The 21294-nt window shown below is 44.8% G+C and overlaps 1 protein-coding gene across 7 annotated transcripts in view; it reads right to left on the bottom strand.

Moving 5' to 3' along the window:
• SCAPER (S-phase cyclin A associated protein in the ER) overlaps positions 1-21294 on the bottom strand; it is a 439677-nt gene that overhangs the window by 257216 nt on the left and 161167 nt on the right. For all 7 annotated transcript variants that reach the window (XM_070054635.1, XM_051834595.2, XM_070054632.1 and 4 more), the window contains 4 exons: positions 14563-14705; positions 10969-11050; positions 9283-9435; positions 8729-8836 (listed from right to left, as the gene is read on the bottom strand). In XM_070054635.1, the coding sequence (XP_069910736.1) occupies positions 8729-8836; positions 9283-9435; positions 10969-11050; positions 14563-14705 (486 nt within the window). The remainder of the gene's footprint in view (positions 1-8728; positions 8837-9282; positions 9436-10968; positions 11051-14562; positions 14706-21294) is intronic.

Consider the following 21294-nt stretch of genomic DNA (forward strand, 5'->3'; position numbering starts at 1 on the left):
GAAAGGGCTATAACCAGGAATAACTACATGAATTAAGTAAGAACCCTAAAAAAATTTAATTCCTTTAAACTGAAACAGTACACAAAATGAACATACCAATCAATCTCAGACCACAATGGCTAAACATCAGACTGTTGTGATAGCCGTAAAAATCAGATAATATTGCACATTTTTCCCACAGTGCATGAATCTAATATTATTTCTCTCTCATCTATTTTCATTGAAATAAAAACACAGAATTTACTTCTATACAACAGAATACTCTAGAAAAATTTTAAATAATTTTTGTATATTTAGCTCTATTAATAAGGGAACATAATTATAAATACTCTTATAAATGAAACAATTTCCTTTATAGTGATAATGATTGCCACAATTAATTAAAAGGTAAAACTCATTAAAAGGAAATTCTTCCATTTATAGTAAAAACCAGATCTTCTAAAGGCTGATTTTCAAAAGTGGAGCACATATGTGAAGAGGTTAAAGGTTCGTGGAGGGGTCAATGTCATGTGCAGGAGGGTGAACCACTGCATGCCAACACCAGCGTCCCACATCAGAGCAGGGCTCGGAGTTCCAGTAGCTCCAATTCTGATCCAGCTCCTGCTAATGCACCTGGGAAGGCAGTGGAAGATGCCCCAAGTGCTTGGGCCCCTGCACCCATGTGTGATATTCAGATATAGTTCCGGGTTCCTGCCTTCAGTCTTGTCATTGAGGCCAATTGGGAAGTGAACCAGAGAGTGGAAGGTCTCTTTCTCTCTCGTTCTGTCACTCTACCTTTCAAATAAATAAATAAATCATAAAAAATTCACATTTTCTTTTTTCCCCCCAAAGAAACTTATTTAATGAGTACAAATTTCCTAAGCACAACTTTAGGAAAACAGTGATCCTTCCCATCATACCAGCCCTCCCAACCCCACTCCCACCCCATCTCCTTCTCCCTCTCCCATTCCCAGTCTCATTCTCCAATAAGAAAATAAAGCAAAAACTGTTCCACGACAGTCAAGACGAGGTTATTCCAGTTATTACTTATCCAAGTGTCAATTTCACTTCTACAGATCTCCTTTTAGGTGCTCTATTAGTTATCACAGAACGGAGAGAACATATGGTATCTGTCCCTTTGGGACTGGCTTATTTCACTAAGTCTGATGTTTTCCAGATTCAACCATTTTGTTGCAAATGACTGGATATCATTTTTTTTTTACCACTGTGTAGTATTCCATAGAGCACATATCCCATAATTTCTTTATCCAGTCTTCAGTTACAGGAATTTTCAATGATTCCATGTCTTAGCTACTGTGAATTCAGCTGAAATAAACATGGAAGTACAGACAACTCTTCTGTTTGCTGACATCATTTCCCTTAGGTAAATTCCCAGGAGTGAGATGGCTGGGTCAAATGGTAGGCCTGCTCAGATTTCTGAGGTATCTCCACACTGATTTCCAAAGTGGTTTTACCAGTTTACATTCCCATCAAAAGTAGATTAGGGTAGTTTTTCCCCCACATCCTCACCAGCATTTGTTGTTTGTTGATTTCTGTATGAAAGCCATTCTAACAGGGATGAGGTGAAACCTCATTGTGGTTTTGACTTCATCTCTCTGATGGCTAGTGATCCTGAGCATTCTTTCATGTGTCTGTTGGCTATTTGGATTTCCTCTTTTGAAAAAGTCTGTTTAAGTCTTTGGCCCATTTCTTAACTGGGTTGTTTGCTTTGTTGTTGTGGAGTTTCTTGGTCTCTTAATATATTCCGGTTGTTAATCCTTTATCAGTTGCACTGTTTGCAAATAATTTCTCTGATTCTGTCAGCTGCCTCTTCACTTTCCTGAGTGTTTCTTTCGCAGTACAGAAGCTTCTCAATTTGATGTAATCCCATTTGTTGATTTTGGCTTTGACTGCCTGTGCCTCTGGGGTCTTTTCCAAGAACTCTGCCTATGCAATATCTTGAAGAGTTTCCTCAATGTTTTCTAGTAATTTGATGGTATCAGATCATAGATTTAGGTCCTTAATCCATTTTAAATGGATTTTCATGTAAGGTGTAAGGTAGGGGTCTTGCTTCATACTCCTGCATGTGGAAATCCAGTTTTCCCAGCACCATTTACTAAAGAGACTGTCTTTGCTCCAGGGATTGATCTTAGATCCTTGGTCAAATACAAGTTGGTTGTAGATGCTTGGATTGATTGCTTACGTTTCTATTCTGTTCCATTAGTCTATCCATTTGTTTTTGTACCAGGCTGTTTTGAGTGTAACTGCCTTGCAGTATGTCTGGAAATCTGGTATTGTGATGCCTCTGGCTTTGTTTTTCTTGTATAAGATTGCTTTAGCTATTCAAGGTCTCCTGTGTTTCCCTATGAATTTCAGCATCATTTTTTCTAGATCTAACAAGAATATCTTTGGTATTTTGATTGGTATTGCATTTAAACTGTAAATTGCTTTTGGAAGAAGGGACATTTTGATGATATTGATTCTTCCATCTATGAACATGGAAGATTTTTACCATTTTTTTTATCTTCTTCTATTTCTTTAATTTTGTAATTCTCAATGTAGAGATCTTTGACATCCTTCGTTAAATTTATTCCGAAATATTTGATTATCTTTTTGTAGCTATTGTGAATGGGATCAATCTTATAAGTTCTTTTTCAGTCGTAGCATTGTCTATATACAAAGGCTGTTGATAGTTGTATACTGATTTTAAATCCTGCTACTTTACCAAACTCCTCTATGAGTTCCAATAGTCTCTTGACGGAGTCTTTTGGATCCCCTATATATAGAACCATGTCATCTGCAAGTAGGGATAATTTGCATTCCTCATTCCCAATTTGAATCCCTTTGATTTCTTTTTCTTGTCTAATGACTCTGGTTAAAACTTCCAGGATCATACTGAATAGTTATGGCAAAAGTGGGCATCCTTGTCTGGTTCCGGATCTCAGTGGGAATTCTTTCAACTTTTCCCATTCAAAAGGATGCTGGCCATGAGTTTGACATAAATTGCCTTGATTGTGCTGAGGAATATTCCTTCAATATCCAGTTTGCTTAGAGTTTTCATTATGAAAAGGTGTTTATTTTATCAACTGCTTTCTCTCCATCTATTAACACAATCATATGGCTTCTGTACTTCTGTTTGTTAATGTGATGTATCACATTGATTGATATGTGACTGTTGAACCTTGCTTGCATACTCAGGATGAATCTCACTCAGTCTGGGTGAGTGATCTTTCCAATGTGTTGTTGGATTTGATAGGCCAAAATTTTGTTGAGGATTTTGGTGTCTATGTTCACCAGGGAAATTAGTCTGTAGTTCTCTTTCTCTTTCATATCTTTTTCAGGTTTAGGAATTAAGGCGATGCTGGCTTCATAGAAAAAACTTGGGAGGATTACCTCCCTTTCAATTGTTTTGAATAACTTGAGAAGAATTGGAGTTACTTCTTCTTTAAATGCCTGGTAGAATTCAGCAGTGAACCCATCTGGTCCTGGGCTTTTCTTTGTTGGGAGAGTCTTTGTTATTGATTCAATTTCCATCTTGGTTATGGGTCTGTTTAGGTTTTCTATGTCTCCATGGCTCAGTTTAGGTAGGTTGTATGTATCCAGGAATCTATCCATTTCTCCTAGGTTTCCCAATTTGTAGGCATACAGCTGTTTGTAGTAATTTCTGATGATTCTTTTTATTTCTGTGGTGTCTGTTGTTAGATTTCCTTTTTCATCTCTAATTTTTTGATTTGGGTCTTCTCTCTCCTTATTTGGTTAGCTGGGCCAATGGTGTGTCGATTTTATTTTTTTAAAAAACCAGCTCTTCGTTTTGTTGATCTTATGTAATTTTTGTTTCCATTTTGTTTATTTTTATCTAATTTTAATTATTTCTTTTGTCCTATAGTTTTGGGTTGGGTTTTTTGTTGTTTATCTAGATCCTTGAGATGCATGGATAGCTCATGTATTTGGTCCCTCCAATTTCTTGTTGTAGGCACCTATTGCTATAAATTTTCTTCTTAACACTGCTTTTGCTGTATCCTATAAGTTCTGATATGTTGTACTGTCATCTTCATTTGTTTCCAGAAGTACTTTGATGTCTCTTTTGATTTCTTCTATGACCCAGTGTTCATTCAAGAGCATGTTGTTCAGTCTCCATGTGTTTGCATACATTCTAGAGATCCCTGAGTTGCTGATTCCCAGCTTCATTCCCTTGTGATCCAAGAAGATGCGTGGCATGATTTCAATTTTTTTAAGTTTGCTGAGACTTGCTTTATGGTCTAGCATGTCATCAATCCTGGAGAAGGTTCCATGTACTGCTCAGAAGACTGTGTATTCTGCAACTGCAGGATGAAAAGTTCTGTAGATATCTGTTAGGTCCATTTGGTCTATAGTGTCGATTAACTCTGCTGTTTCCTAGCTGAATGTCTGTCTGGTGGATCCGTCCATTGCTGTAAGCTGGGTACTGAAATCCCCCCCTTACTATTACATTTGAGTTTATGTCTCCCTTTAAATCCTTTAACATTTCTTTTAAACAGCCAGATGCCCTATAATTAGGTGCATGTACATTTGTAATAGTCACATCTTCCTGTTGAATTGATCCCTTAATCATTACATAGTATCTTCCTTTGTCTCTCTTAACAGTTTTTGTGTTAAAGTCTACTTTGCCTGATAAAAGAACACCAGCTCTTTTTTTGGTTTCTGTTGGCATGGAATATCTTTTTCTGTCCTTTCACTTTTAGTCTGCATGCATCTTTGTTGGTGAGATGTGTTTCTTGGGGGCAGCAAATAGGTAGGTAGGTTTTGTTTTTTAATCCATTCAGCCAGTCTGTGTCTTTTAACTGGAGAGCTGAAGCCATTTACATTCAAGATGACTACTGATAAGTAATGACAATGCCCTACCATTTTTCGAAAACTATTCCTACTTTTTAATTTGAATTTCCTTTGAACTTTTACTGAGAGATTTTATTCCTTTGCATTCTTTCCTAGTGAAGGCCATGTTTATGTGTTTCTGTGTGCAGCACATCCTTAAGCATCTTTTGTAGGGCTTGATGGGTGGTGATAAATTCTTTCCATTTCTGTTTGTTATGGAAGATCTTTATTTCACCTTCATTCATAAATAACAGCTTTGCAGGGTACAGTATTCTGGGGTGACAGATTTTTTTCTGTTAAGACTTAGAATATATCTTGCCATTCTCTCCTAGCCTGTAGGGTTTCTGATGAGAAGTCTGCTGTGACACTAATTTGAGATCCTCCAAAAGTAATCTGGCATTTATCTCAAGCACATTTTAGAATCTTTTCTTTATGTTTTACTGTGGTGAGTTCGATTACGATGTGTCATGGTGAAAATCTTTTCTGGACATGTCTATAAGAGGAGTTCTAGGTGCTTCCTCTACTTGGATGTTCTTTTCTTTCTCCAATTTGGGGAAATTTTGTTATTATTTCACTAAAAAGGCCTTCTAATCCTTTTTTACTTTCCATGCCTTCAGGAACTCCTAGCATCCATATGTTGGGTCATCTCATAGTATCCTGTAGATTTCCAACAGTGTTTTTTAGTTTTCTAATTTCTTCTTCTTGTGTTTGGTCTGACTGTTTAATTTCCTGTGCTTTGTCTTCTAAGTCGGATATTCTTTCTTCTGCTTCACAGATTGTGTTTTTAAGGCTCTCAATGGTATTTTTTATTTTCATTTGTTCTATTGAATTCTTCATTTCTAATATTCATTTTGATTTCTCTTTAACATCTCAACTTTGAGAAATTGTCTCTCAGGTCATGTGTGGGTTTCATTAGTTCGTGCATTTGCTGACGATTACGTCTCAGGAATCCTATGATCACTTTTCTGAATTCCGTCTCTGGCATTTCTTCAAGCTCATCATCTTCACAATCTGGCATGTCGCATCTTTTGGAGGTGTCACGTTGTGTTCCTTGTTCTTGTTTCTTGGACTGGTGATTGTTATTTGGCATTTGTGGGGGCATTTGTGTTTTCTTTGATTTTTCACTGTGGCGGCCTGTATCTGTGGACTATGCATGCGTTAGTGTAGTGCCTGCTTTCAGGGAATACCTAGTGGTGTGTGGTGTGTGGTGTGTGGTGTGTGGTGGGAGTGGCCAGCGAGCTCTGTTCAGCGCTCCGGGGTGAAGTGCATGTCTGAGGCGACACACACAGGTTTGCTGTGGTAATTTATTTTTTCCAGAGGGGAGGTTTCTTCTCATCTGTTAATGTAGTCAGCGAGCTCCTCTCCTCAAAGGAGACCAGTGCTGGGCGCTGGCGCAGTGGGGGTATTATTCATCTGCTCTGCCACAAGGACCACACACAGGATCTGTGCCGTCCTCAGTGGGAGCTCAGATTCCCCAGCAGTGTCCCTCGCCAGGTAACCAGGGAGCCCTGCGTGTGTGGAGCCTCCCACAGTGACTGTCCAGAGTCCCAGCCACACCCCGAGTTCTCCCACGCAGCCTCAGTGTTTTCACAGTCCCGGCACACACGCCTCCCACAGCCAGGAGCACCCAGCCCTGTCTGTTCTCCACACCAGATTCAGCCAGGACGCTCCAGTTGGCTGGTTGCAGGGCACAGACACAAGCTGGCACAGCTATTACACATGTCCAGACTTCTCTCTGTCAGCCTGCTACAGGACGTCCCTGCAGGACGATCGGGCAGAGAGAAAGTGTGCCCTCCTTTGTTTTTTTCCCCTAGGCTGGGAAGTACACCATCCCCCATGGGGCTCCAAGCCGGATTCCCTCTGGGCTCCTCCTCCAGCTTTTCCACCAGCGGCTTGGGCTGCTGCAGGCCAGTCTCACCTTGCTCTCCAACGCTGTAGCAGAGACTCTCAGCTGGTGGAGTCCCCCTCGTGCACACCTTCGCCCTCCACGTAGGTCCACTGTGTTCCTCCAATCTGTGCAGAGTTTCCTCTGCTGTTTCCTCCCTAACTTCCCGAGGCTGCACTCTTTCCCCTTTTTAAAACTGCCTTCCCCTCGACTCCGCCATCTTAATCCAATCTCGACATACACTTGAAACATTCTATTTTTCCAAAAACTTTTAGGTTCCCTCACACACATGACTTCAGTTCTAAACAGCAAACTCAAGTAGAAAATCAGAGTAACTGTGAAAGATTGAAGTGAAAAAGAAAACTGCATACTACTCTCTTCAAACACTCACACAATCTGAGTAAAAGGACAAATGCTATATGAAATAAACCAACCTACTGGCCCCATGTCCCATGTCACTTGAATTAAGACCACCTGGTATTCACGAAGGAAAAACTCAGAGGCCCTCCTCACACTACGTCGTATAACCTTGCAGATGAGTTCAACTCAACTCACTGAGCATGTACTGGCTTTTACTAAGAGCCGTGACTATGTTCCAGGCAACGTGAAACACGAACACACGGGAGACCAGATTTCTGCCTGGGTGAGCTGCCGTGCACCGGGCTAATCTTCCCACTCCAGCAGTTACACAGCACAGACAAAGCAACCGCTTCGAGGCATTAGAGAGCGGCCCACGTGGCCAGGACCGCGGAGACCTGATCCCTAAGACGAGGAGTGTGCAGTAAGTGAGCTGCACGTGCACGCTGGCCTTTTGCTGTGTGGGCGGTGCGAGCTATTGGCATGGAGAGCAGGGTACCCAGACAGCAGCCATCTCACTGAGCTGAGGGCACAGACCAGGGAATGCAGAGCCGCCACGTGGTTGGCACCTGAGGGGGAAAATCCCTCCGAAGTGAGCCCAGCGTTCTCTCGGGAGCCGGCCTCTGACACTGGTCAAGGACAGACGCCGGGGAGCGCCCACAGCGTCCTGCCCGCCGCCCAGGTGAAGCGTGTGAGGGAAGCGAGCTGAGAATCTCCCCTGCTCTGACGGCACCCACCCAGAGCAAGGCCTCGCCTCCCTCCGCGGACCCCAACGTGTGTGCACTCCCTTCCTTAAACAGGCTAATACACGCATGTCTATCCAGTTACATGCCTGGTCCTCAGGGTCTCGTCCAGAGGCCACAGGTCCAAGTCTAAGCAGAGCCAACTGCAGCCTCAGAGGAAGCAGCACGGCCGACGTAAGCGCCTCACACGTGCTCACAGTTCAGCATGCACCCACACTGCCCCCAAGAACCCACAGGATCTCCCCTGGGTTTTTTTTTCTCTTTTCTTCTTTTTAAAAGATTTAGTTATTTATTTATTTAAAAGTCAGAGTTAGAGACATCTTCCATTCACTGGTTTTCTCCCCTTGAAAAATGCTTAACAGAGGCCGGCACTGTGACGTAGAGGGTAAAGCCACTGGCAGCATCCCATATGGGTGCCGGCTGTTCCACTTCCAATCCAACTCCCTGCTAATGGCCAAGGAAAAGTGGTAGAGGATGGTCCAAGTGCTTAGGCCTCTGCCATCCATGTGGGAGACCCAGATGAAGCTCCTGGTTCCTGGTCTTGGCTTGGCTTAGCCCCAGCCACTGTGGCCATTTGGGGAGTGAATCAGCAGATGGAAGATCTCACCTGTCTCTCTGTCTCTTCCCTCTCTAATTCTGCCTTTCAAATAAATAAAAAATAAATATTTTTTAAATCAAACTACCATAACGTTTTCTTACACAGAAATTATATAAATGCCAATTACATTTGTGTTTATCTTCTGTAATATGTAGACTACAATAATCCATCTTTATATAGCATTGCAGTGGTCGTTAGGGCTTAAATACGGTTTTAAATGGTCACAGGAACACGTATCAACAAGAAGGTCTTTATGATAAAAGAGGACTCCTAGGAGCCCAACAAGCAGCCATAAGGAACAAAAGCAAAGCTCACCACTTCTTCATCCGAGAGTTCCCGCCCTTGGATGCTGCTGTTCTCCCTCACCGCTTGCTGGTGCTTCTTTCCTTTAATGTGGCTAAAAAGATACACCTCTGAGGAGATCTAGAAGCATAAAAACAAAGCAATATAACTGAAAACATTGTATCTAGTTTTTAAAATTACACACTCAGTCTGGTATAAGCAACATGCAAATTGAGACCACTCTAGCATTTACACGCTAGGACTAAAAGTATTTTCTGAGAATGCTCTGGAAGGCCCGTGGTCAAACAGCAGCAAGCCCAGCAGGAACTCACTCCCTGCACACCGCAGGCCCAAGCCTGAGCGCTGGAACCGCGGTCAGCTCAGCAGCACCCGCAGGCTTGGCCAGGGCACCGCCCCCGACCGCAGGCACCATCTGCACTGCTAAGTTTCCATTCCAAGCCACGGAAGAAACTCATGGCACTAAGCAGGCGCCTTAGCGTGCATTTTCAAAGACTAGAAGACCATGTCCTTCCGTGCTTCAGTCACCAATCACAATCCACCACCCCAAGACCGACAACGGCCCCTACCAGGACGCTGCACAGGGAGCACTGCTTCTTCCTCTCGTAGGGGGTCAGCTTGGGGGCGTCGTCAGTGCTCGTGTGCCGCCCACTGCTCAGCTCCGCGGCCTTCTCTTTCCGTTGCTCAATCTGCTCCATGTGCCTTCGAATGCTCTCATCGTGCTGCAGGGAGGCAAGCGGAGACTGAGAGAGCGCGGACTGCGCCGAGAACACGGGCACGCGCTATTTCCACCACGCCTGGGAAAGCTAACTTACACACTGAAGACAGGGGTTTGCAAACACACAGCCCTTCAAAATCTCCCACACGCACAGTGATATTTCCTATGGTGCACTCCCAGTGGGTAGCAATAGGAGTTTAGTGGGAGAGGTTCCAGGGTGAAATAAACTCGGAAAACAGTCTTCACGTGGAACTTCCGGGGCCTGAGCCAGCGGTGAGACGCTGCAGGGTCGCCCACATTCCATTATCAGAGTGCCCGAATGCGGAGTCCCGGATGCACTCCCAATTCCAGCGTCCTGTTGACGCATACCCTGCGGGGAGGCAGGCGATGGCTACGTGGCTGGGGCCCTGCCATCCATATGGGAGATCTGAATTGAGTTCCTAGCTCTAGGCATCTGGAGAGCGAACCAGCACATGAGAGCTGTGTCTCTCAAATTTTTAAAAACTTTTTTTCATTTAACAAAGGCACTTTATAGCACCTCTGGCACGTCACCATGCTCTGTGACTCCATAAATCTAGCAGATTTTACAATTTATTTGCCCACAACCCACTTTGGGAAGCATTTCCTGTAACACATAGAGAGAAATGTCAGCATACAGGTGCAGCCCAGGCTATCCACGGGCTGAAAAGGCGGTCAGGACTTCAGCCTACCCCACTCCACTTCTAGTTCCACATCTCCAGGAACCATCCCAGGGAAAGCAGAGTCACAACACATGAAAAGCTGTGTCTGCCCTGCCCTGTGCTCACCTCCGTCACCAGGCTGCATGGCAGCACACCCCGCCAGCTCCTCCTTCCGAGACCCTGAGACCCATCGCCTCCCCTCGCGGGACACCGCGTCCCCTCCACGCTTCCGCAGCACTGCAGGCACCCGCTGTCTGCACGGCATCTGTATCTCACCCAGGACGATCAGAATTGTGTCTCCCCCACCCCTGCAGCCCCATGCCTCCCACAAGGCTCAATAAATCTCTGCCGCATTAAAATGAATACATTTCTAGGACCACACGGTCAGCTTCCTACCCTGCGAGGAGCCACCATGCAAGTACCTGACGGTCTGAAACTTCCACACTGCCAGACAGTGCCGACAGTGGGCAACATTTCCTAGCACATTCAGTTTATCATAATCGCCCAAGCCACAGCTGTGAGGTGCATGAGGCCTGAAATCAAGGAAAACACTGTAAGAAGCATCTCCCAGTTCACCTCCACATGATTAAAACCTGTGAGTACCAGAAGCCTAGCTGCAGCCGTCCAGTCGATAGCGGAAGGCTTAGCAGCAACGGGACCACCTGGAGTGGCTTCTCCTCAAAGGGCTCGACCTCAGAGCCTTGAGTTAGAAATGTTGTAGCCAAATGATATGAGCCTTGTGGTCCAGAAATAAAGAACACAAATTTATTCACATTTTTGTTCTGTAGATGAAATTTTAGTCTCACATTGCATGGGAAGCTCCAAAAATTCAGATTGAAAATAAATGACATCCTGACCTTGAGCTGGATTTTTTTCTGCAGCTCCTCCATGGCCTCCTGCTGAGCAGCCGTGAGCGCTGCCAACCGCTCCTCCCTGTCTCTGCAAGAAGAGAAGCAAAGCTAGGAACTCACCCCTCAGGTTAACAAACAGCATTAGTACACAGAGTCTAAGGAGCTACTGTCTTAAATGATTATTTTTTTCCCCGAATGCCTGCTAAGTCTTGGGTGTGTTGGCCACTAAGTGTCTGGGAAACAAGGTTATGAATGTCGATTTCCAAAACCTACGGATGTAACGTGAGCTCTGGGACTGTCATTTAAATATGGTGCATCAAAAACACGCATTTAACTTTGTTCCCTTCCAAAAATCCACTCCAAACCCTAGGATAAGAATAGAAAAGACAAAAATTCACAAGGACAGAGGGAAGGGAATAATCATAAACCCTGGGCACGTTTCAGAAACTGAGACGCAGAACTGAGACAGCTAGGATATAAGATGCCGGAAGGTCTGAGTAAGGTAAGTCTATCCTCAAAATTCCATAAGAGCCCGGGGAAGAAAACAAGCAGACTGGTAAAGCCTTAGAAGAAACAGGAAGCTGGCGTCTGTGCTACGGCACAGCAGGCTCAGCCACCACCAACGATGCCGGCATCCCACGGCAGAGCCGTGCTTCCCACCCCAGCTCCCTGCCGACGTTCCCGGGAAGGCAGGGGAACGGGGCCCATTTGGGAGACCTGGATGGAGCGCCCAGTTCCTAGGCAGCCATCTGGGAAATGAGGCAGGAGACAGAAGATCTCTTTCTCGCTCTGTCTCTCCCTGTCACTCTGCCTTCCAAATAAATGAAGTAAATCTTGAAAATAAGTGAACAAGTGAAAGGGCTGGTGCTGTGGAGTAATGGGTAAAGCCACCGCCTGCAGTGCTGGCATCTCGGATGAGTGCTGGTTCCACTTTTGGTCCGTTCTCTGCTAGTGGCCTGGGAAAAGCACTGGAGGATGGCCCAAGTGCTGGGTCCCTACAACCCACATGGGAGACCTGGCTTTGGCCTGGTCCAGACTGGGCTATTGTGGCCATCTGGGCAGTGAACTAGAAGACAGAAGATCTCTCTCTCTCAACCTCTCCACTCCGCCTCCCAACTCTGACTCAAAAAAGTCTTTTAAAAATAATAAATAAAAGCAACAGGAATCTCCAAATGTTTTCCCTACTCCAGCTGATGCCTGGGAGATCACAGCCTAGGGGGGCGGAACACACATGACAGGTGGAGTGCAGAAGGCAGGCTGACAGCAGCAGTGGACAACGGCTCCGGCCACCTCGCCGCCCCCCAGCACTGGCAGCCAGGCTCATGCACCACCTGCCGCCCTCTGGGCCCCACGGTGCCTCTCTTGGGGGCAGTGTAAGAGAAAAGGCCAACAGAAAGACATCTGTGGGGTCCCCCCAGAACACCAGAGGGAGAGCCTCGGTACTCAGGAAGTCCTGTCGTGGTGTCCCTCATTCTTAAAAAGCACAGGCTGCCAGGCTCACCAGGTATCGGGGAAACCTCTAACATGAACACAGAGACCGAGACCAGCGCACAGAAGTGACACGAAAGAAAGAGAAAAAAGTAGAAAGAAAACACTTGGAAGATGACTAGCTAAGAGGATGTCTTATTCAGAAATGAATAATCAGAGAAAATAACGCTTGTAAATTTAAAACATGCAAACTTAAACATCATCAGAAAGGCTGAAAAAGCTCAACTGGCACGTCCTTGAGATAGAATGAAAATTCACAAAAATGGACCAGAGAAGCAGAGGCCCAAGAAAAGAGAGCAAAACCAGACGGCCCAGTGTTTTCTGGAAGACATTTCATAAAAACACAGAAAAGTGGAGTGGAGGAAATGCACATTTTTAAAAATCCAAGTTCCCTCACATAACCGAAGGGCGTGAGTTTCCAGATTCCGAAGGCCACCCCATCACAACGAAATCAACAGAAAAACAGCACCCTGAAACTCGATGTCCAAAACACCTAGAACAAGGTTTCTAGATTAAAAACAGGTCATATGTAAAAGAAACAGGAACTGTGAAAATGAACGTTATGGAAAAAAGCTACAAACCTTATGTAAGATGTCTGTTTTAAATATGTGTGTATATTTAAAATTTTTGTTTACTTGAGAGGCAGAGAGAGACACAGAGAGAGAGAGAGAGAGACAGACAGAAGGAAAGCCCCCATCCACTGGTTCAACCCCAAAATGCCCATAAGGGCCCTGGTCCAGAGAGGGGTCTGGAACTCCATCCAGACCTTTCCTGCAGGTGGCAGGCACCCGGTCAGTCGAGTTGTCACTGCTGCCTCTCATGGCAGTAGCAGAAAGCTAAAGTCAGGAGCTGGAGCCAAAAGCAAACCCCGGCACGCCAAGAAACTGCCAGGTCAAATGCCTACTATTACAGGTAGAAAAAGACTTTATTATTAATGATAAAACCACAAAATTTTGAAGACTGTCTTATGAGTTAAGTTAGAAAGGGATTTTGGCCGGCGCAGCAGCTCACTAGGCTAATCTTCCACCTGCAGCACCGGCACACCGGGTTCTAGTCCCGATTGGGGTGCCGGATTCTGTCCTGGTTGCTCCTCTTCCAGTCCAGCTCTCTGCTGTGGCCCAAGAGTGCAGTGGAGGATGGCCCAAGTGCTTGGGCCCTGCACCCCATGGGAGACCAGGAGAAGCACCTGGCTCCTGGCTTCGGATTGGCGCAGCACGCCGGCCGTAGTGGCCATTTGGGGGCTGAACCAACAGAAGGAAGACCTTTCTCTCTGTCTCTCTCTCACTGTCCACTCTGCCTGTCAAAATAAATAAAGTGATTCCATAAATATGAAAAGGCACAAATGTCAAGGCTCATCGAGTTACTACACTGCCAACAAGAACTCTGTTAATCAAGAGACATCACAGCCTACAAACACTGCTGTAATATATGTTAACTGACAAAGAATTAGTATCTGGTAAAGATAATTCCTAAACATCAGTAAGAAATGAAGACCCTAACAGAGAAATGAATAGGTCCCCCTCATGAAGAAAACCTACAGAGCTCATAAACATGTAAAATTGGCTCAGACTTTATTAAACACAGACAACTAGACAAATAACTATAATAGCAAAGAGCTCTGTCTTCAAATCTATCAAATTTGGTACAATTAAGAGGTCAAGAAATATCACACCAATAAGATGAACTTAGACACCTAAGTGATTATTTTTTCCTATGTCTTTGAAACCTAAACGAGTGGCTACGAAGGTGGTAATGGCACAGAACACTGATCCCGATGGGACGGAACACATGAGCAGTGCCCACCAGAGGACCCAGCCCGTGCGGACCACGTCCAGTCCTGCTCCTCTAGGGCACCAGGTATGGCTCCAGCATCTTCCCCCAAATTCCCGTGGGCTTGAGCCAGCCAGAATCAGATGCCATTTTTCAGCCTGGAAATAACAAATTTCTCTTCCCACAGAAAATTTCAAAAGGTTTCGCTCTTGAGAATGCTGTCCAATGTCTGAAAATCACAATTTATTCCATTTCTGTCTTTTTAATCATTTTATAAAAATCTACACGACAGCCAGTGGTTGTGGATGTTCTCTCTGGGGACGGCAAGACGGCACGGGGTACCTGGCTCTCTCGCGGGCTGCGTCCTCGCGGGCTTTTTCCTTCTCTTGCCGCTGCTGCTCGATCCGGGCCTCCTGCTCCCTCCTCTTCATCAGCAGCTCCTCCACGCGGGCCTGCCGTTCCGCCTCCAGCGCTCTCTTGCGTTCCTGATACCAGGAATATTTTAGAGGATATTGGATGGGATACTGATGGCAATGGTTAAAGGTCACCACACTTTTGACACAAACACAGCATTCAAGCCACACAGATCCCCGGCGTGCCACTGGGAGCACCACTCCTCAGGATTTAAACAAGAACCCAGTGACGTCCGGCTTTCCTGCTGCTTATCAGTGTTACACATAGCAATGAGAATGTGTGCTTTGCAAGCCGGGCTCTGTGGGAACTAACAGGTATCTCCTGATTACTTCTAAGGCCTATGTTGATATACAAACCATCGTCAGCAGATTTTATTTCTGGAGGGAACTTTCGTAACAGAATTAAGTGAGCGAGCCTGTGGGAAGGACGGGGGCGCTGTGGGTGTGAGAGGGCACTGGGTGGATTTGGTCTCCTCCAGTGCCATTCTCCACACCCTGGTTTCCTGCAAGGTGCGTAACAACAATCCACACTTAAAATGTTGTGAAGGACAGAGTCTACACGGAAAGCAGCTGCGATGAAGACACTAGAAAAAGTTCATGGAAAAATCAAATTAAGTTTATTTTGGTATCAAAAAAATAGAAATTCAGGCAGTTTTTCATAATACATATTTGCCATGTATGCTTTGAGTGTAATGTCAAATTTTTTGCACAATAAATTCATTTTAATTCTCTATTCCATGAACTTTTTGAAGCACCCTCATAAATTCTCAATACTTATTTATTACCACAGCACAACCGCTAAGGCTGGCAGCATTTCATGAGAACAGGGTAAACTGCCACAGGAAATGCTGCGGCCTATGTGTATTCCGGCGCAGTAGCAGTACTCCGCGGATTCTCTCCTGTCAGCAGCTGTACGGCCACGTGGCTTCCATCTGTGCCCACTGAGCTCCCCAGCCCCTCGCTGACCCCTGGCCCCTAGGATTTCGAGATATGCTGATCTAGACTTTAAAAGTCTCAGTGTACTGTCCGACGTAGTCACTAACAGAGGCAAGCACTCAGCACAGGGTCGGCCAGAGTGAGGGCTCAGTAAAAGCAGAAAAACAAAAATAGAAACGAAGTTCCTGCTCAAACAACACTGAAGATAAACTCCGCCGTTTCTAACGGGTCTTTCGGCGGGAGCCTAACCTCCACTATAAGCTCTATCTACTGCAGGGAAAGAAAACTTGTTTAAAGCACAATCAGAAAGGAACCTCTCCCCCTCCGCCTCCCTTCCCGCTCTTTCTTGGGAGGGGTGGGGGGTGGAGTTGAGAAACGAGAGAAGGCTCTGACTCCAGTGAGGACACCGCCCGTGACCTGGGTCAGTGTGGACACCACCCGTGACCTGAGTGCAGTGAGGACACTACCCATGAACTGGGTTTAGCTGTTTCTCACAACCAAGAAATCTATGTGCAAATTCAATTCACTTTTTTTTTTTTTTTTTTTTTTTACAGGCAGAGTTAGGGAGAGAGAGACAGAGAGAAAGGTCTTCCTTCCGTTGGTTCACCCACAAATGGCCGCAACGGCCGGCGCTGCGCCAATCCGATGGCAGGAGCCAGGTACTTCTCCTGGTCTCCCAAGCAGGTGCAGGGCCCAAGCACTTGGGCCATCCTCCACTGCACTCCTGGGCCACAGCAGAGAGCTGGACTAGAAGAGGAGCAACCGGGACAGAATCCGACGCCCCAACTGGGACTAGAACCTGGGGTACAGGCACCGCAGGCAGAGGATTAGCCTAGTGAGCCGTGGCGCCTGCCAATTCAATTCACTTTTCAAGACCTACCTCCAAACTCCTTTTTTAAGATTTTTTTTAATTTATTTTTATTTATTTTGCAGAGAGAGGTAGACACAGAGAGAGAGTTCTTCCATCCACTGGTTCACTCCCCAGATGGCCGCAATGGCCAGAGCTGCGCCCATCGAAGCCAGGAGCCAGGAGTTTCTTCTGGGTCTCCCATGCAGGTGCAGGGGCCCAAGGACTTGAGCCATCTTCTATGCTTTCCCAGGCCATAGCAGAGAGCTGGATCAGAAAAGGAGCTGCTGGGACTAGAACTGGTGCCCCTAAGGGATGCAGCATTTCAGACCAGGGCGTTAACCCACTGCACTGGGTTGCCCTCCAAACTCTTAAGATAAAAACATCAACTCTGTTACAGAAAATGTTCTCTATTAACAAAAATATAAACATTTCCTCTTACAGCCAAATTTACTGTTAAAAAAGAAAAACTATGATATCTAAAAATACATGGTTAACAACTGCAAAAAGCTTAGGCATTAAATTTGAAGAATTAAAAGAGCAATTTCCATTTGATATTTTGCAATACCAAAAGGCTGTGAAACATAATTCTAAAAGTTATAAATCAGCTTTATAAAGAAAATATATTGATATAAAAACAATTACATTGCATATTTGCAATGTAGCCAAGCTGTACATTTATAAACTTGACATCAACTTGCTGATTACCTTTAAGGATGTAAGACCAAATCCAACATTGCACTAATAAGAGATCATTGGACTCTGGGGCCAGCGCGGTGGTATAGTGGGCTAAGCTGCTGCCTGCAATGTCAGCATTCCATATGGCACAGGTTCAAGTTCCAACTGTTCCACCTGCGAAAACCAGCTCCCTGCCAATGTGTCTCGAGAGCAGTGGAAGATCACCCAAGTCCCTGGGTCCCTGCTACCCGCGTGGAAGACCCGGAAGAAGCTCCTGGCTCCTGGCTTTGGCCTGGCCCATTTGTGGCCACTGTGAGCATTTAGGGAGTAAAGCAGCAAATAGAAGATTTCTCTCTCTGTCTCTCCCTCTCTGTAATTCCAATTCTCAAATGAATAAATAATTCTTAAAAAACAAACTGGACTCTAAAACCCAATCGCTTTTGTTTTAATAAATGGGAAAAAGAATCGGCAATTACAGACGAGTAACACGCAAGCTCAGCTAGCACTTCCCAATCCAGAATTTAAATTCCCCAAAGACGGGAACTCTGTACCCCACAAAGCACCTTGCTAAGAAGTGGGGGTTCCTAAACATTTGTTTCACAAGTGACAGATGACTTTATAAAACAGCATGCATTATGAACCTCTCTCTCCCTCCCTCCTCATCCTCCTCTTTCTTTCTCTCTTCCTCCCTCCCGCCCTCCAACTCTGCCTTTCAAATCAATCAATAAGTCTTTGGGGGGAAAAGCTACCCACTGAAGAGTACGCACGATGCTACTGGCAAAGAGTGTGTGATGGCAGCACATTGCTTATTTCACTTGGAAGAGCCAGGGAGGGCGACTGCCCTGAACAGTTCCTGAGGGCGTTTCAAGAACAGGATTACTGGGGGGGAGGGGGGGGGGCCTCCAGGACCACAGTATACAGGAGTCTTCAGATGCTCACTCCCTCCCAACACGGGACAGTGCGCCGCGGCAGGCACACTTTAAACCACCTTTAGACAGCTCTAGATTACTGACAGCGCACCCCACATGTGAATGCCAGGTAAGCACTGTTACGCTGGATTCTCCAGAGGAAATGACAAGAACAAAGTCTGCACCCAGTCAGCAGAGATGCGACCCCACAGCCCTGAGCACACAGCCCACGCTCACACGACGTCAGCTGTTTCCCATCTGTGACTGGTTGCATCACAGATGTGCAATGCTCAGACATGGAGGGCTGACTATAGATACAAATGCTGAAATTCCACAACCCTAAGTTAGGATCTACCATTATTACATTTACAGAATGCCAGCCATTAATGCCTCATATAGCTAGTAATGACTACATATTTTTTAATTTAATTAGATCTATAAGTTACATTTTATCAGTGGACTATTCTAACAATTTCAGTACATTTCAATTAAATTTATGAAGACACATTTTAAATTGTTCATGGAAATTTCTGTATTAAAAACAATTTTTGTAAGCCAAAACAATTTTTTCAGCGTTGGTAGGTACAAGAAATTCCTGACTACTTTTCATGAATGCTTGTACATAAGCTTTAAAGTTCTAAGTTATGGGGGCTGGTGCTGTGGCACAGTAGGCTAAACCTCCAGCTGCAGCACTGCTACACCATATGGGTGCCAGTTTGTGCTCCGGCTGCTCCTCTTCTGATCCAGCTCTCTGCCTGTGGCCTGGGAAAGCAATGAAAATGGGCCAAGTGCTTGGACCCCTGGACCTGCATGGGAGACCTGGAAAGAAGCTCCTGGCTTCGGATCAGCTCAGCTCTGGCTGTCGTGGCCATTGGAGGAGAGAGTCAATGGATGGGAGACCTTTCTCTCTGTCTCTCCCACTGTTATAATTGTGCCTCTCAAATAAATAAAATCTTTAAAGTTCTAAATCATGAAGTCAGAACAACCGCGTTTCCAATGAAGGTGATTGTTAAAGTCTGAAAATGCAGAAAAAGGGACCGAGGATGTGCATTGAAATAACACACACTACCACTCGCATGTTTATTCCTAAACCCTGGTAGAAAGCCACTGTGGGCCTGCGCCACGGCTCACTAGGCTAATCTTCCGCCTGCGGCGCCGGCACACCGGGTTCTAGTCCCGGTCGGGGCGCCGGATTCTGTCCCGGTTGCCCCTCTTCCAGGCCAGCTCTCTGCTGTGGCCAGGGAGTGCAGTGGAGGATGGCCCAAGTGCTTGGGCCCTGCACCCCATGGGAGACCAGGAGAAGCACCTGGCTCCTGGCTTCGGATCAGTGTGGTGCGCCGGCTGCAGCGGCCATTGGAGGGTGAACCAACAGCAAAAGGAAGACCTTTCTCTCTGTCTCTCTCTCTCTCACTGTCTACTCTGCCTGTCGAAAAGAAAAGAAAAGAAAAGAAAAGAAAAGAAAAGAAAAGAAAGGAAAAGAAAGGAAAAGAAAGGAAAAGAAAGGAAAAGAAAGGAAAAGAAAGGAAAAGAAAGGAAAAGAAAGGAAAAGAAAGGAAAAGAAAGGAAAAGAAAGGAAAAGAAAGGAAAAGAAAGGAAAAGAAAGGAAAAGAAAGGAAAAGAAAGGAAAAGAAAGGAAAAGAAAGGAAAAGAAAGGAAAAGAAAGGAAAAGAAAGGAAAAGAAAGGAAAAGAAAGGAAAAGAAAGGAAAAGAAAGGAAAAGAAAGGAAAAGAAAGGAAAAGAAAGGAAAAGAAAGGAAAAGAAAGGAAAAGAAAGGAAAAGAAAGGAAAAGAAAGGAAAAGAAAGGAAAAGAAAAGAAAGGAAAGGAAAAGAAAAGAAAAGAAAAGAAAAGAAAAGAAAAGAAAAGAAAAGAAAAGAAAAGAAAAGAAAAGAAAAGAAAAGAAAAGAAAAGAAAAGAAAAGAAAAGAAAGGAAAAGAAAGGAAAAGAAAAGAAAAGAAAAGAAAAGAAAAGAAAAGAAAGGAAAAGAAAAGAAAAGAAAGGAAAAGAAAAGAAAGGAAAAGAAAAGGAAAGAAAGGAAAAGAAAAGAAAAGGAAAGAAAAGAAAAGGAAAGAAAAGAAAAGGAAAGAAAAGAAAAGGAAAGAAAAGAAAAGGAAAGAAAAGAAAAGGAAAGAAAAGGAAAGAAAAGGAAAGAAAAGGAAAAGAAAAGAAAAGAAAAGAGAAAGCCACTGTTTCGGAGACCCCTAACGTTCTCCTCCCAGCAGAGCACTTATTCCCTCTGCTTTGGTGCCTCCTGCACATTCCTTGACTACAGACACTTTCATATTAAACTGTAATTTATGATTTACCAAGATGGCAAGGGTCATTGATTTATCTCCGAATTATTAATGTGTAGGGGTTGCTGAGAACTAGCACAGCTCACAAAGCATCATGATTTGTATAAAATGATTCTGCTGTAGAGAAATACAATAACAGCTGGAGAGAACTCAAATTCAGAATATCTGACTTACTCTCTTAATATATGTATTAACAGAGAACTAATTTATAAAATTTATAAATGATGAAAATGACCAATTCTGCTGTTTCTTAGGGAGGACAAGCTAGTTTCTTTAACAGCAGCCTTCTGTATGTTTGAACAACTTAAGTTGAAGTTAGCTTGGCACTCACTAAAATGAGACACCAGGGATGGGCATTGTGGTGCAGTGACTTAAGCCATTGCTTGGGACACCACATCTCGTATCGGAGTGCCTGGTTCAAACCTTGGATACTCTGCCCTTCTGATTCAGGTTTGCGCTACTGCACCTGGGAGGCATCAAAGTCGGCCCAAGTCCTTGGGCTCCTGCACCCACGTGGGAGACCCAGATGGAGCTCCTGGCTCCTGGTACTGCTGTGGTGGGCATTTGGGCAGTGAACCCGAAGCCGAAGACTGCTGTGTCTCTGTCTCTCCCATTCTCTATGTCACTCTGCCTTTAAAATAAATAAATAAAATAAGACACTGGGACCAAAGAGATACTGGGGATATATATGCGAATGCCTGCTAATGTTCACAAATAGTAAAGAATAATAAACCTAAAAATGCATTTATATCTTGGTTTCCTACCAGTGGGAGAAAGAAGCATGAAATGTTAGCAACGTCCCTGGCATTGAACATGACCACACGCACTGTTGCCCGCGGTGTCCCTCAGGGAGCCCGGTCTCCTCACACGACGCACCATCTGCTCCTGTCTCATTCCTAAGAACTCAGCTAAGGAACCAGCTCCTCCGGGAAACTTGCCTGACTTTCTCATGTGCTCTGTCCGATCCAAAGTCCAGTGGTCTTAGCCTACAGAAACCCTT

Source organism: Oryctolagus cuniculus, chromosome 12 (genome assembly GCF_964237555.1).
Source record: "Oryctolagus cuniculus chromosome 12, mOryCun1.1, whole genome shotgun sequence".
In the NCBI taxonomy this organism is placed as follows: Eukaryota; Metazoa; Chordata; class Mammalia; order Lagomorpha; family Leporidae; genus Oryctolagus; species Oryctolagus cuniculus.